This window comes from Lycium barbarum, chromosome 3, assembly GCF_019175385.1.
Source record: "Lycium barbarum isolate Lr01 chromosome 3, ASM1917538v2, whole genome shotgun sequence".
In the NCBI taxonomy this organism is placed as follows: Eukaryota; Viridiplantae; Streptophyta; class Magnoliopsida; order Solanales; family Solanaceae; genus Lycium; species Lycium barbarum.
The window spans coordinates 143,636,320-143,652,178 of NC_083339.1; the positions used below are offsets into that span (position 1 = coordinate 143,636,320).

Below are 15,859 nucleotides of genomic sequence, written 5' to 3' on the forward strand. Positions count from 1 at the left end.
ATCCAAGCTTAAACTAATTTTATTATTCTTTTTGATGACTAGGCATTTCTTTCGCTAAGAATGAAGCATACACAGCCAAGTTAACAATCCAGGAACCGAAAAATGGAAAAGGTCAATAATACTCACATCCATTCTTTATGTGACTATTTTCCAGTTCATCTGCTATTGCCTAGTCCTGAAGTATAAAATATTTACAAAGAGTAGTATCGTTCGCTTATAATTGGAGGGTAAATTTTGGAAATGAAATTTAAGAAGATACCAAATATTTGGACGAATTGGTAAACGATTAAAAGTCGACCGACTTTTCAAAGATTATCATTTGAAAATTATATTATCATCACAAATATTTTTAAATGGTATACATTCACAACGTAAAATTACGAGGTCACTATAATTTTTCCACCATGTTATCTACCATTTTGTTGTGATTAATCGCTCATAAACTATCAATGTAGAAATGTTTTACATGTTCGGTGAAATTTGGTTGATTTAAGATTGTATTCAACTATTCATATAGTTTTAGACGAATAGCTCATACTTAAATTTGATATTGAATTTACATTTATATTTAAGTGATCTTGATTATGTGACATTTACTTTGAATAAAACATAAACTATATGATAAAATTCGTGCCTTTTTCCACTAATGCGTTGAGCAAATACTTAAGAGAAAACACGTGTGCATCTACCTCCGTGTTGTATTTTTAAATGATTGAAAGAATACGATGGCAGAATTATTCCAAAAAATATGCTGATGTACTACTTCTTGGATCAGTACTAGTCTACTAGTTTGCCCCTTCATTAATTGGGATACGACGAGATGAATCCATCGAAGTTATAACGTAAGTCGCTTAGTGGTCGTTTGGTTTGAGGTCAAAATAGTCCCGGGATTACAATCCCGGGACTAATTTATACCATCTGTTGGTATTATTTTATACCATCTGAAAGATGGTATAAAATAATACCAGTATAAGTGGGTTAAGAAGGTATAAGTTGAGTTATTCCAGCACTAATTTTTATACCACGTTTGGTACAAGGTATAAAATAATCCCGGGATAAATCTATACCTTATACCAAACGTGGTATAAAAATTAGTACCGGTATAACCCATGTTATACCTTAAACCAAACGACCACTTACAGTATTTAATTAACCACAACGTGTACTCACCGAAAAATTATGGGTCATTGCCCATCTTGGAATTCAACTCCAGTCGTGCGCAGGGCGCAAACAGCCGATACCCATTCACTGTCACACAGAGTGCCTATGTGTGTGTGTGAGAGAGAATAATATACAAGGCAAGTTCGTTTTGGATCCTAGCAAAATTGTGTGCTAAAATATTATACTCCCGTGTCTCCGAGAGTTTAATAGGATGAATACGATCTCTCCATCTTTTTTGAGCATCTGATAAAAAAAACTTGATTGGAGCACTTCTCTTTTGATGGTAGTTGAGTCTCAAAACAAGTACTCTACTAAAATAGAAAATAAGTAGGGGTTGTTTGGTTGCTCAAGTTTGGTAGCATATTTTTGTTATGTATAAGATTCAACACATCAAATATGTTATTTGGTTAACTATTTAGAATCCCGCATACCTAATACATATATTAGATATGAGAGAATTTATGTGTTGTTTTACACAGGACAAAATATACTCCTTCCGTCTCAATTTAAGTGTCTTAGTTTGACTCGGCACAAAATTTAAGAAACAAAAGAAACTTTTGAATCTTGCGGTCTCAAATTAAAGATGTGTAAAGTAGCAAAAAGTTATTTTAATCTTGTGGTTATAAACTTGTCATGTAGAATATTTCAATTATCAACTTATTAAATATAGAAAGAGACACTCTTTTTGGAAACAGACCAAAAAAAAAAGTAAGATACTTAAATTGAAACGAACGGAGTAAAATAACTAATACATGAAAATCTAATATCTGCATAACTAAATTCCTACATAAAATACTATAATAACTAAATTCCTACATAAAATACTATAAAATTTTTGTCGTGACTAATCTCCACGTTACCAATACATGCTTGAGCCGTAGTGTAATACTAGTACAAACGTTTTAAGGCCTTGTTTAGGGGGCAAATCCCAAGAATAGTGAGGTGGTGTCAAAACTTTGAGAGTCCGGAACCAAAATGCCCCAAAAAAACATTTTGAATCAAAATACCTCAATATTTTTTTTTTACCAAAGTATCCATAGCGCAGTAAAATACTGCGCTATAGCACTAATGGATACGGAGCCGTTAAGTGCTATAGCGCAGTATTTTACTGCGTTATAGAAAGAAAAAAAATATTTTTTTTGGTACTTCTATAACGCAGTAAAATACTGCGTTATAGAAGTACCAAAAACATTTTTTTCTTTCTATAACGCAGTAAAATACTGCGTTATAGAAGTACCATTTTTTTTTTGTATAACGCAGTAAAATACTGCGTTATATAAATAGTACAAAAAAAAAATTGGCCAACTTTATTTTTTGCAACACTTAGTGTTATTTTTCATACTTTGACCAATAATTAGTCGTGTGTCAAGATTCCGAAACGTCAATATTTTATATAGAACCTGATATTTTTTTCTGCGTACAATAATGTAGGCCCAATACATCAAGGATACGTAGACGTTCGGATCGTCATTTTAGGGGTTGAAAAGGTGCCCGAAGTAAGTTTTGTTTGAAAAAACTTAGTGTTTTTTCCATACTTTGACCAATGATTAGTCGTGTGTCAAGACTCCGAAACGTCAATATTTTATATAGAACCTGATATTTTTTTTCTGCGTACAATAATGTAGGCCCAATACATCAAGGATACGTAGACGTTCGGATCGTTCCAAACAAAACTTACTTCGGGTACCTTTTCAACCCCTAAAATGACTATCCGAACGTCTACGTATCCTTGATGTATTGGGCCCACATTATTGTACGCAGAAAAAAATATCAGGTTCTATATAAAATATTGACGTTTCGGAATCTTGACACACGACTAATCATTAGTCAAAGTATGGAAAATAACACTAAGTGTTGCAAAAAATAAAGTTGGCCAATTTTTTTTTTTTGGTACTGTTTATATAACGCAGTATTTTACTGCGTTATACAAAAAAAAAATTGGTACTTCTATAACGCAGTATTTTATTGCGTTATAGAAAGAAAAAAAAAAATTGGTACTTCTATAATGCAGTATTTTACTGCGTTATAGAAGTATAAAAAAAAATTTTTTTTTTTCTATAACGCAGTAAAATACTGCGCTATAGCACTTAACGGTTCCGTCTCCATTAGTGCTATAGCGCAGTATTTTACTGCACTACTTTGGTAACTTTTATTTTTGTTGGGGGTATTTTAGTTCAAAATATTTTTTTGGGGCATTTTGGTTCCGGACTCAAACTTTGAAGGCGGGGCATCTCTCTTTATTACTACTCCAACTCCCACTTGATGGTCTTTGGCCCTCTTCCTTTTCCCAACTCCCTTTTGGCTTTTAATTACATGGACTCCCAGTGTACAACTTGTCATTCTTCATGTAAACTCCAATCCTTTCTCTCTCTTCACGCAATCCAACATCTTTCCTGCATTTTTGTCCCCCTTTTCTTGATTTAGCCTTGTTGTTATGTTAAGTTAACAAGACGACAACCTTTTGCCGATTTTGGACTCTTTTTCTTTTTCTGTAAACGGAATATTTGTCTCGGTGACACAACACGTGTGTCTCTCTCTATATATATATATGAGTATTCTATCTGCTTGAATTCATAATTGTGTTTTAAGATTGACCTGAAAGGGCTTATCAAAGGAACCTAAAATCTGCAATTCTTGTTATTATTGTGATTTTTGTGTATCGAGATTCATGCTTGGAGTGCGACAATGGAAAGGTTTATGGCCTGCTTTCCATTTCTTTAACACTTTGTTCCTTGGTTTAGTTAATACAAGATGAAAAATCTTTTGAGAAAACTTAACATCTCAAGTCAATCAGAGGAATCAGAAGGTTCAAAGTCTTCAACAAAGAGCAAAAGATTAAGTGATGTTTCGTCCACTGATAATAATAATAATAATAAGCCTTTCTCAGCAATTTCAGGATGGTTAAATTCTGTTACCAATAAGGAAAGTCCTACTAGAATGGAACCTTGTGATTCTGCTAGTAATAGTGGTTTAGAGGCTGCTTTAGATGCTATAAGGTGCGATTCGGAGTCTAGTAATTCGAGGGATCCTGATATAGAGGAAGAGTATCAAATACAATTAGCTTTGGAGTTGAGTGCAAGGGAAGATCCTGAGGCAGCGCAAATTGAAGCTGTTAAGCAGATAAGTTTAGGTTCTTGTGCCCCGGAAAACACTCCAGCTGAAATTGTAGCTTATAGATATTGGGTAAGTTTGTTTTCATCTATTTGATTGATTTTACATTGCTATTCTTTAGTGTGTTTTCTCTCTTGGCTAATATAGGTATTTAGCTGCTGCAATTTGGATAACTATGTTGTTTGTTACACCAAAAAATAGGAATTGAGCATGTTAGTGAAGTACTTAAGTCTGTCAACACATCAATGGGTCGTTTGGTTGCTGGTTAGGGAGTGAGTTATTCATGTATTAAAACCAGCATAACTAGTACCACATTTGGTAGCATTTTAGTTGTTATGTATAAAATTCAGCATACCAAGTATGGTGTTTGGTTACCAGTTTATAGTCCCGCATAACTAATACATGTATAAGTTATTTATGCAGGATAGAAGATGGAATAAGTAATACATGAATAACTAAACCCTGCATTACTTTAATCAGCAACCAAAGGACCCCTAAGTTGATAACACTCTGCTTCAATATTTTTTTTTTTTGCATTAGTGATCATGTTAGGTAAGTATATTGTTTTGGTTGGTTAATAGTTGGTTTCAACTGGTTTCAGCTAAGCGCTGCTGGAACATTCCTCTAAAATGTCATTGCTGTTAAGCAAATTCAGCCTTTTATATTAGATTGTTGTCAATATAATGATAATGATAGTTGCCACTATGTTGCTATTTATTGTACTTGTCATTCCTCTAGCTATTGATTATTAGATCATACCCTTAGTTTCGTGGTCTTCATTCTTCTACATCGAATATGGTTTCAATATTACTTGAGCTCATAATTTTAATGACAAAATTATGAAGACGTTTAAAATATCAATAGGGAAGTTCATTCAATGGCATTACGTGGAATAAAACACTTTGACACTGGAATACTCGTATTATAGTGTGCTCTGATGTGGTGTAGTGAAGACCTTGTTAAACACGGATATGATATCCTTTCTCAAAAAAAGAAATAAAGGGATATGCTACAGCAAACTGGACGATAACAACAACATACCGGTGAAATCCCACAAAGTGCATCTGGGGAGGGTAGAGTGTACGCAGACCTTACCCCTACCTTGGAGGTAGAGAGGTTGTTTCCGGTAGACCCTCGGCACAAGGACAAGCAATTCAAAGCAGTACGAAAAAAGAAATAACGGAAGTGAATAAGCCGTGGCAAAATACTATAAAAAGCATGATAGAGCAGTCTGAAAAAAAGGAGCAGTAACTGCCACAAATTAACACGATAATCGAAGTACAAGTACAAGAAACAACAGATAGTAGCAGAAATCGAAGGACAAGAAACTACAAGAGTTATACTATGACTACTAGGATGAAAGGATAAGCGGGACACCGCGCAACTAACTACTAGCCTTCTACCCTAATCCATGTCCTTCATAACCTCCTATCTAAGTTCATGTTCTTGGTAAGCTGAAACATAGTCATAGACTCATATCCTGTCTAATCATTTCTCCTCAATACTTTTTCCGCCCATGTCTACCTCTTCTGAAATCCTCCATACCCAACCTCTCACACCTCACTGGGGCATCTCACACCTCACTGGGGCATCCGTGCATCTCCTCTTCACATGCCCGAACCATCTCAGCCTCGCATCCCGCATCTTTTACTCCACGGAGGCCACTCCCACCTTGTCCCGGATAAATTCTTACTGAAATAAAAGACTCTAAATGTTGCGATGAAGTTTATGGAAAATCTGAGAAGTAAAAGAAAATAGTGCACATGCTTGATGGATATATTAAGGGGTGAAGTCATAGTAAAGGGAAGTTTTAACTCATGTTTTGCGACAAACATGCTTATAGTGGATAATGTATTTCCCGACAAGACTAGTACTTACACAGTGTTCGTCTTTTCACACTCTTTAGATGAAAGGAAATGACCTGAGTTGAGTGGTTAGTTCTCATTTTCGTCTCAGTTTCTCTTCTAGTCCTGGTTTTCTTATTTCAATGTTGTTGATATAGAGGTGCCTCCAGGACTTTGGTCTTGTGGTAAGAGCGTAATGTCAGATGTGTAGGTTAGGCGCACCTCATGGGTTCAAACACTACCGTGGACAAAAGCCTGGTATTTAAGTGGAGAAGGGTAGATGGACTGACCCATTGTCCACCGAGTTTCGAACCTTGTGCCACTGGCCTCGAGGATTTCTCGGTTAAAAAAAAAAAAAAAAAAAAGAAGCCGTTGATATAGAAGCAGATAGAATAAAACCCTTACTAATAAACCTGGACCAAAAATGCGATTAGCTAGGAAAAGTACTAGTTCAAACTGGATGAGAGAACATTTGAATAGAGTTCCATAGAAGAACCAAAATCTTTTTACATACCATCCAGGCAGGTATGTGTTGAAGAGTTATTTCCATTTACTTCCATGTTGCTATTTGTTTGGGTTGGGAAGCCTTAAATCTGATCAGACCCCCAACTGCAGTCTGGTGAAAGGTAGGGACTGTCCCTGGTTTTAGCGGTAAAGTTCAGTTCCCAGATGATTCCCAGTTCACTATGGGCATCTCCAAATTCCCAAGAGCCAAAAGGCTATTTTTCGAACACAAGGTTTTTCATCTCTATTATTTTGTCAGACTAATTTTCATGTACGTTCCTATTTTTTCTGTTTTCTCCGATTTCCTTGATGCACATTTTATTAGTAACTGTAGGCGATCTGTTACGTAATAATTCTTTCTTATATTAAAGTTAACACAGCCAAGAAACATGGTTTTATAGAAAGCTCAGTTTTCTAACATTTGGAGAAATTTGTTTGTGGACTACTATTTGCTCTATTGTTTGATCGACCCATGATGCTTATTTTGCACAAAATATCCCTGTTTCTATTCCGTGTTCCCTTCTAGCACATGAATTATCTCATATTATAGATTTATGAATGCTTTTCAGAATTACAATGCTCTTAGCTTTGATGACAAGATCCTGGATGGTTTTTATGATCTGTATGGAATCCTGACAGAGTCCGATTCATCAAAAATGCCCTCCCTTATCGATCTACAAAGAACACCGGTAGCAGAACAGATCACTTGGGAAGCTATCCTTGTTAATAGAGCTGCGGACTCTAAGCTGTTGAAGCTAGAACAAAAAGCTCTAGAGATATCTGTCAAGGTCAGGTCAGAATCCATAGATTTTGCAGGCGACAATTTGGTTCAGAAGCTTGCCGCGCTAGTTTCTGAACACATGGGTGGTCCAGTTGGTGATCCTGACAGCATGTTAATAGCATGGAGAAGCCTTAGTTATAATCTAAAGGCCACTTTTGGTAGCATGGTTTTGCCTCTGGGTTCTTTGACCATCGGACTGGCTCGTCATCGTGCCTTGTTATTCAAGGTACTAAGCTCTTTTGACCTTCAAAACCTTTAATGCTACACTTACATATATATGAGAAATCTATAGAACTCAGTAAGTTTTATGTGATATTGTTTGATTCTGACACAAGGAATGAATGCTGGTTGACTATGATCTTGAAATGTTTGAATTACCTTATGTCACTTATGAAGCCTAATTTATTTTCAAAGTCCGGTCATGAGTGTGATGATACTGATACCCCTATTTTGTCAGTATCTACAAGCTGATTAGTTTTGTAGATAGAGGGTTTACATTCTTAATATTAAAGATGAACTCATTTAGGCGGAACAGAGCAGTGTGCCTTGGATACACTATTGGGCGAGTTTAGTTCAGTTTTATTTGGATGCTTCTCAAATATTTATTTGAAGTACTTGAATAAAAAATGAGTTAAATCCAATACATCGTCTCCATATATTTTTCAGCATTCCATGTCTTTGCGCTTGTGGCAATGACGCAGCTAGTAAGGTACCAACCGAGGCGCGTGTATTGGTGGTTGAAAACTATTTCCAAAACATCCATTGTTTCTGCTGTTGTGTGCAGGTGTGCTTTTCCGTCCTTTACAGAGATGCCAATTGCAAGTTTGCTGTGTTCTAATCAAATCTGAGTTGAATCCAGTAATGTCCCCACATTCTGTTCAGCATTCCACATCAATTCTTTCTACTGTTTGTGCATAATTGACGTATCTCCGTCTTTCCTGGAGAGTCAATGTCAAGTGTCTGGATGATATCCTTGTCACTTATCAGTAGCTTTTCATATCAAGCATTATGCCTATCATATGTTTGATGCATGAGAATAACCCAGAGTTATTATGACTCAAGAATAATTTTTTACTATATCCCCCTTGCCTCCGACCGATTTGAATTAAATTAACTTTGGCTGTTGTCTTTAAACTTTTGAGCCAAGAAATAATCCAGCTGAACCTGCAGATAGCAATGCTTGCAGGCACTCATGTTTTTAAAGTTAGGCACTCATGTTTTCTAACTGTTACCTTCTCAGAAAGAAAAGTTAGGTTTCATACGCTCTCACTCAATAAATTTATTCCGTTAACACCCATTAGCAAGCACACTGTGCCAATCTTTAATTAGCTTTCTTGAAAAGTATTTTTAGTGTGGAGCCAAAAAAGGAAAGAAAATGAAAATAGCTAAAAATGACATATGGATTTGCTGCTAAATCCTGTAGCTGGACCCGAGGACTAGTACAGCCGGATTCTCATGTATCTACATTCTATTATGATTTTCTATCCCTGCTGTTTTTGGTTCTTCATCTCTTGGCTTGCTGGTCCACTGCGCCCTTTCCTTTTGGCTACGATTTGATGTACTTCTGAAAATGTGTACAGGTTTTGGCTGATAGTGTGGAGCTCCCGTGCCGATTAGTAAAAGGGAAAGAATACACAGGTTCAGATGAAGTTGCAATAAACTACGTAAAATTTGAAGATGGAAGGTTCCTGCCATTAATCTTCTTTCTTATTCAGATTTTATGATTTCATTTGATTCCGATTTTTTTAATACCTTAGTTGGTATACAGTCCAGTTAACATTTCCATGAGCAAGTTATGTGTTAAAATTTCAAGCAAGAGTGCTGGATAAATCTTCTTTGGTTTTGGCTAATATATTTCTTTTTTTGATAAGTTAAATACACAACTTTTCTTTAAGGTGCCATGGTGATCAATTTGAGATTTGAATCTGTTTCTTCCATTTCTTTCATAATTTGTAGCTTTTTACGGTCTTAGATTGGTGCGGCTTTTATTTCCTGGAAGTATAAAGTTGAATTCATCTTGGTGGAATAGTTTGTTCAAGCATATAATTACTCTCCCAAAGTCGCCTCTTTTGTTTATGGATTCATATGCTGTGCAGGGAAAATATTGTTGATTTGATGGCAGCCCCTGGCACACTTATTCCCTCTGATACATCTGGAACACAGGGAGACTATGAGGAATCTATCCTCTCCATCAGTCCGTCCTCCAAAGATGTTGATTCTCATATGGGTTCTTCTAGTAGTGGAGTTGCTTGTTTGTCAGAAGATCATTCCGAATTTGGAGTGGAAGAGAGGAGATCAAGGTTCGGTGAAAGCAGTGCAGGAAATGAATCTCCCGCTTCAGGTAATGCAGAAAAGCAGAAAGGATATAGCAACTCTGATGACTTAACAAAGCTTCGTACCATGAAGAAGGAGCAGGGACAGGAAACTTCATCCAGGACTGGCCATGCAAGATCTCCTTATTCGCATACAAGATCTCCTTCCTGGACTGAAGGCGTTAGCTCCCCAGCCGTACGGCGAATGAAGGCGAAGGATGTTTCAATGTACATGATTGATGCTGCTAAAGAAAATCCAAAGCTAGCTCAAAAACTTCATGATGTTTTACTTGAAAGTGGGGTTGTTGCACCACCAAATTTGTTCACTGAAATCTACTCAGAGCAACTAGATGTTTCCCCTGTGGAGGGAATGGAAAGTAAGGGGAGGGATGAGGTTGAGAAAATCAAGAGTCAAGCTGATGTAGATCATAATAGTTTCTTGGCTCCTTTGCCTTATCATGCTATGTCCAAGGCTAATCCCCCTTGGCCATCTAATCCTCATCCGGATGCCGGAGAAGTTAGTGGGCAGCAAGTTTCCTCACACTCTGAACTGGCTGCAGTAAAATTCACGAAAAACATGCCTGTTGCTGCAGCTGCAGCTGCAGCAGCAGCTGCGGTTGCCTCTTCAATGGTAGTTGCTGCAGCAAAGACCACATATGGTTCGAAAGTTGATCTCCCTGTTGCAGCTGCTGCGACAGCCACAGCTGCAGCAGTGGTAGCAGCAACTGCCGCTGTCACTAAGCAATATGAAAACTTGGAGACATATTCTCTTTCACCAAATAATCCTGCTTTATGCCTTAATTTAATGGACTCTGGAAGAGTTGATAGAGATGCAGATGGTGCTGTGTCTGAGCAACGGGGTAGTGGTGATCAAGTGCATGAGGCATTAGGGGTGAATTCTGGGGGTGAAAGAGTATCAGATAGGTCAGCTGGTAATGATAGTGTGAAATCTGATGTGACACTTGATGATGTCGCAGATTGTGAGATTCCGTGGGAGGAGATCACCTTGGGTGAGCGTATCGGACTTGGTATTGACCTGCGTTATATATTTCCAGTAGAAGCTTCTGTGAAGTAAGTAAAATCTGTATCGTTTTACATTTTCACGATCTTCTTGTTGCAGGATCTTATGGAGAAGTCTATCGTGGAGACTGGCATGGAACTGTAAGTTTATGTATTCTCTGCCAATTAGATTTCTTCTTTTCGTATTAAGTTTTGCTGTAATGATTTTTTCCATCTTTTTGCTTTTCAGAATTGAAAGCTAGAACTTCTTTTAATCTGATTATCAGATGCAAGTTATTTGTTCAATTTAGTGAGTAATGATATACGGGCATCTGAAACTTTTTAAAATGTTGTTGGTGTGTGAAGCAAGTTAAAGACTGGGCATCTTTATTTTGGGTTGTTCAGTCGTCCCCCCCCGCCCCTTTTTTTCTTTGGAAATAAGTAACAGTCATTCTTCACTTGCATCAAACATAAATGGAACAATCCATTGCTCTTACAAGCCTTTGTCTTTGTCATCAACTTAAACTGATACAGATAGATGGAACCTTCTTAATTTCAGGAAGTCGCTGTGAAGAAATTCCTAGACCAAGATATAACTGGTGAATCCCTCGAAGAATATAAAAGTGAGGTATACCCTTTCTAGTCCAACGTAGGCTCTTTTCCTTGGTTTTTCAGCAAATTTTATAAATTACAATCATGGCATTAATATCACGCCTCAGATTTCTTTAGGAAGTCATGAAGAAATTTGATGTGTTATTTAGAATAAAATGAAGATTGTAATCTTACTCAAACTTAATATTTCCTTGGAAGGTTATGATCATGAAAAGAGTCCGGCATCCTAATGTAGTCCTGTTCATGGGAGCTGTTACACGTCCTCCAAACCTTTCAATTATTACCGAGTTTCTGCATAGGTACATCAAAATACTGTAATATTTAGTTTTGGGGTAGTTCTGGTCCGCCAGGAAATTTGAAGATGCCAAGTAGCTATAACCGTCTATATGCTGGAAATCAAAATATATTTTGGTTTGCAGAGGTAGTTTGTACAGATTAATTCATCGGTCCAACAATCAATTAGATGAAAGGAGACGACTGAGGATGGCTCTTGATACTGTATGCTCCATTTTTCTCTTTTATTTCTTCTCCTTTGGTTCAAACCTTCTAAATTACATAATAATTTTATTGAACTAACAGGCTCGAGGGATGAACTATCTACACAATTGCACTCCTGTAATAGTTCATCGTGATTTGAAGTCTCCAAATCTCCTTGTGGATAAGAACTGGGTTGTGAAGGTGGATTTTCATTAACTTTGAAACCTAGGAATGATACTGCATCGTTCCATAACTTTCCATCTAAGACATAACTATTTGTGAATCTAGGTATGTGATTTTGGGTTATCGAAAATGAAGCACAACACCTTCCTTTCTTCAAGATCAACTGCTGGGACGGTAAGCGGGAGGGATTTGATTCAATTACTCAGAAATGCTTCTTTCTTCTTCTTTCTTTTTATTTCCCTCTATTTTCTACATTCTTTTAGCTGTTGTATCTTGCCAGTATGCATTGACCTTCTCCTATGCTTGATAATCTTCTTATGTGCTTCTTGTTCTTCATTGTGGTGCCTTTCTTAGTCGGACTTGCAATATTCCAGTCACGCATAAGTGCTAATCTTTGTACATTATTTTATATCAGCCCTTTTGTAGAAGATAGCTCCATGCTGTTGGTCTTAAAACACTTCAGGCTTTTGGAGATGTTTTCGTTGCCAAGTTTCTCCTTCAAAAAGGTGGTCGCTGTGATCCATGGTTCAAAAATAAATTAAATTTATGACATGTTTATCTCATCTGAAAAGAGTATCTGGGCTTTCAATTACATATTTTAGTCCTTCCCAATATCATCAAGACTTAGTTTTGAAGTTGTGAAAAGGTTTTACCTTGTTATCTGCGCACATGATGAACTGTTGTAAAAGTTGGACTGATGCTCTTTGATATTAGTTTTGAAGGAAGTGATTAAACATATATGGTGGAGATAGTTTTAAAATGACAATAATTTGCGTATTTCCACTATCATTCATATGTTCTTATAAACCTAGATGTATAAATATAGTTCTGTTCTTTTCGTTGTTTGCTGATCTTCGCATCTCATATAGTGGTTGTAGTATTCATTAAGGTAGAAAAATTTGTTATGTTGTATTTCATCAAAAATACCATGTGTGAAGTTCCTCTTCTGCTGATATTTTGAGGAAGTTAGCAGTTAGAATGGAATATGCTTGGTTGACTCTGATGCTTGGTGAATCTGTCCATTTTTTGAACACTAATTCTGCTATATCAGAATCAATCAACTTGGATGACTCTTGTAGTTAAGCCTGTGCTGCACAAAATGCTTGCAGTCTCAAGGGTAGAAAATTAGCAGTTGCAGAAACATATACTTTATGTTAGTAATACTAGGTAATGAACTGTTGTATGCTACATGTATACGGGAAGTTCTCCCACATTAGAGAAATACTAGGTAATGGAACTGCTGCTTTTTGTGAAGTTTCTCTGAATTTCCATTATTCATATATTACATATAAATTTTAGTTTAACTAAATACTGCAGACAATTCAGTATTATCTTCATCATGGTTCTTTATGTATCCCTACAAGAATTTCATGTGCTATACATGCGGCTCTTGTTGTTGCTGGCTTAATAATCTGCTGCTACTACCAATCTGCTGCTACTTTTTGTTTTCAGGCTGAGTGGATGGCCCCTGAAGTGCTGAGAAATGAGCCTTCAGATGAGAAGTACGTCTTAAAAGTGATAAAACCATATTACCCTATTCAAAGTGTTGAATAACTATGTATTAAAGAAAGCAACATATAAGGCAAGAATGAGAACAATCCTAAAAATATCAGGGTGGCATATTTCAACAATGAGTCCTTCGCTGTCTTTGGTATATGGTTGTTGATGTTGTACGATGATTTCATGCCTTGCAGATGTGATGTATATAGCTTTGGTGTCGTACTATGGGAGCTCTGTACTCTGCAGCAGCCATGGGGAGGAATGAACCCCATGCAAGTTGTCGGTGCAGTTGGATTTCAGCATCGCCGTCTTGACATACCAGATGACATGGATCCTGCTATTGCAGACATCATCAGAAAATGCTGGCAAACGTGAGAACAATTTATCTTTCAGTCATTGTTCCCCTAGTTGAGCTTCCTCCGTTATCTTTTACTCACTTCTTTAGAGCTTGTCAAGCTAACCAATGGTTTTGGTTAATAGTAGAATCAGCGTTTATCATATGGTTGTTGGTGGTAATCAAGGCACCTAGGTGACCCTCACAGTGTTGGTCTGGCAACGTCGGAATTTTAATGCTTCTGTTAATATCTGCGTAAAAAGAGCGAGAAAGTGTCATGTAGCCGTAACCCTCAGGGGTTGGCTTGGTGGCAATTGACTTGAGCCTTGGGGTGCTCCCTTTCAAGGTCTCAAGTTCGAAACCCACTGGGTGCAAACAATTTCTGAGGGCCATCGGACTGGGTAAAACCTGAATTAACCGTGGTGCACTTGCGGGAAACTCCTTGCCGAGGGCCTGTGCACCCCCGGGATTAGTCGGGGCTCTAAGAGACCCGGACACCCGGTGCTTAATCAAAAAAAAAAAAAAGTGTCATGTAGCCGAGTTTAGTACTTTGAGATAATGATGGTTCGAGTCCCTTCTTTTAAGTCGAACGAGGTGGTCATAATTGTGTAACTTTGAATATGAGATCAATTAAGTAAGAATATGAGATCAATTAAGTAATTTGATGATTGTTTCCAAAAAAAATAAAAAATTAGCTGAACGTCTTAATATCTTTCCGTAACAATATCATGCAACGAATGATGTTCGGTGTTGTTACTGAGCAAGTGATCAACTTTTTGCTCTAGATTCTTCTTTTTTATCCACGGTTAGTTCAAAGTTGGTTTCGAGGTCAGATTCACCTTAACTTGTGACAAACCCGAATTTCCCCGGTTAGATTCTGCATGACTCTCTATGGACTCTGTTCCTGACTATGGTTCCGACATCTATTACAAAGTAGATCTCTTATGATCCTGTACTTGGTATAGTGATATTAATGACAGTTCAAAATAATTGATCAACTTCAGTGAGATACATACACAACCTAGATTCTTTTTTCTTTTCATGGATGTATGGTGCCTAGTCCCTACTAGCTGCTTCTCAACTCTGCTTCACAACATTATAGATGGAGCGAGTCACTTAGGTGAAAACCATGAGAGACCAATGTTCAAATCTGTGATTTCTTCCCATCTGACTAAATCTTACGGCAAAGTTATCTGATACCTTTACTAGTGGAGGTAGCAATACCCCCTGAGAATAGTCGTAGTGTACACAAACTGGCCTGTACACCACTATTATTGAATAAAGGAGTGAGTCACTTATAGATGATGTTAGTAGTCAGTACCAAATCACCTCGGCATGACAACCATGCCATTAGTATTGACAAAATATTCATTAGTATTGACAAAATATAGTACCGGCTACATGTGGATACAAGGTTATCTCTTGTTTTCTTGATGTAAAAATCTCATGTTTTTTTGTTGTTTTGCTTTTCCTGCTTGATGTGTAGAGATCCAAAGTTACGGCCTTCATTTGCTGAGATTATGGCTGCTTTGAAACCACTGCAAAAGCCTATAACCAGTTCACAAGTACCAAAATCACTGGTGAACAGAGGTCAACAAAAGGGTCGGTCATAAAGAAACTTGGATGATCCAGCAGCACAACAGGTTTTGGACAGAACGAAAAACGGGATTTTATCTTTTATTGGAAATGAAGACAGGTCCATATTTGTTCAACCAGAAATTGAAGGAAGACATAAAGGATCTGTCAATAGCCATATACTTCATATTGAGTCAATTTTTGTGATTTTTTTTTTTTTTTTTTTGTTTTCTGGCAGTTGTCAACCCACAGTCCTCAAAATTGTGCATCTTATCTCATGTATATTCATTTTTGTAATCTCTGTTGTAATTAAATAGAGTGAGAATATTTTCCCAACTTTTCACATCAAACACTGAAGCTGAACTGAAAGCAATGAAATCGGATGGTTGATTATCCAGTTGCAGTAGTAGAGGCGTCGCCCTTTTTTTTTTTTTTTTTTAATTTAAAGATTTATGTAATAGTCATT

At 37.0% G+C, this 15,859-nt stretch overlaps 1 protein-coding gene and 1 pseudogene across 8 annotated transcripts; both read left to right on the top strand.

Annotated features, from left to right (window-relative positions):
• Positions 1-3,418: 3,418 nt before the first annotated feature.
• LOC132633248 (probable serine/threonine-protein kinase SIS8) lies at positions 3,419-15,799 on the top strand. 8 transcript variants are annotated; one of them, XR_009579615.1, is made up of 13 exons: positions 3,419-4,344; positions 7,190-7,627; positions 8,982-9,085; positions 9,498-10,741; positions 10,834-10,874; positions 11,272-11,340; positions 11,523-11,623; positions 11,744-11,822; positions 11,904-12,002; positions 12,090-12,158; positions 12,411-12,490; positions 13,437-13,486; positions 13,679-13,766. XR_009579615.1 is itself a non-coding variant. In XM_060349526.1 (13 exons), exons 1-13 carry the CDS (start codon positions 3,913-3,915, stop codon positions 15,429-15,431), a joined length of 3,030 nt encoding a protein of 1,009 aa, XP_060205509.1. In that variant the 5' UTR covers positions 3,420-3,912; the 3' UTR covers positions 15,432-15,799. The 8 variants fall into 8 exon arrangements, 6 of the variants coding, with proteins under 6 accessions (XP_060205510.1, XP_060205513.1, XP_060205512.1 ...); XR_009579616.1 differs by having other exon boundaries at positions 12,400-12,490; positions 13,679-13,698; XM_060349526.1 differs by lacking the exon at positions 12,411-12,490 and adding an exon at positions 15,305-15,799 and having other exon boundaries at positions 3,420-4,344; positions 13,679-13,855.
• On the top strand, positions 8,076-8,244 carry LOC132634579 (U4 spliceosomal RNA; annotated as a pseudogene).
• Positions 15,800-15,859: the final 60 nt, after the last annotated feature.

Bases quoted from the DNA above. Each gene is read 5' to 3' on its own strand.
- LOC132633248 (XM_060349526.1), top strand. From the start codon at position 3,913: ATGAAAAATCTTTTGAGAAAACTTAACATCTCAAGTCAATCAGAGGAA. The intron at 9,086-9,497 runs GTTCCTGCCATT...TATGCTGTGCAG, and splicing joins GTAAAATTTGAAGATGGAAG to GGAAAATATTGTTGATTTGA. The intron at 13,856-15,304 runs GTGAGAACAATT...CTTGATGTGTAG, and splicing joins ATCAGAAAATGCTGGCAAAC to AGATCCAAAGTTACGGCCTT.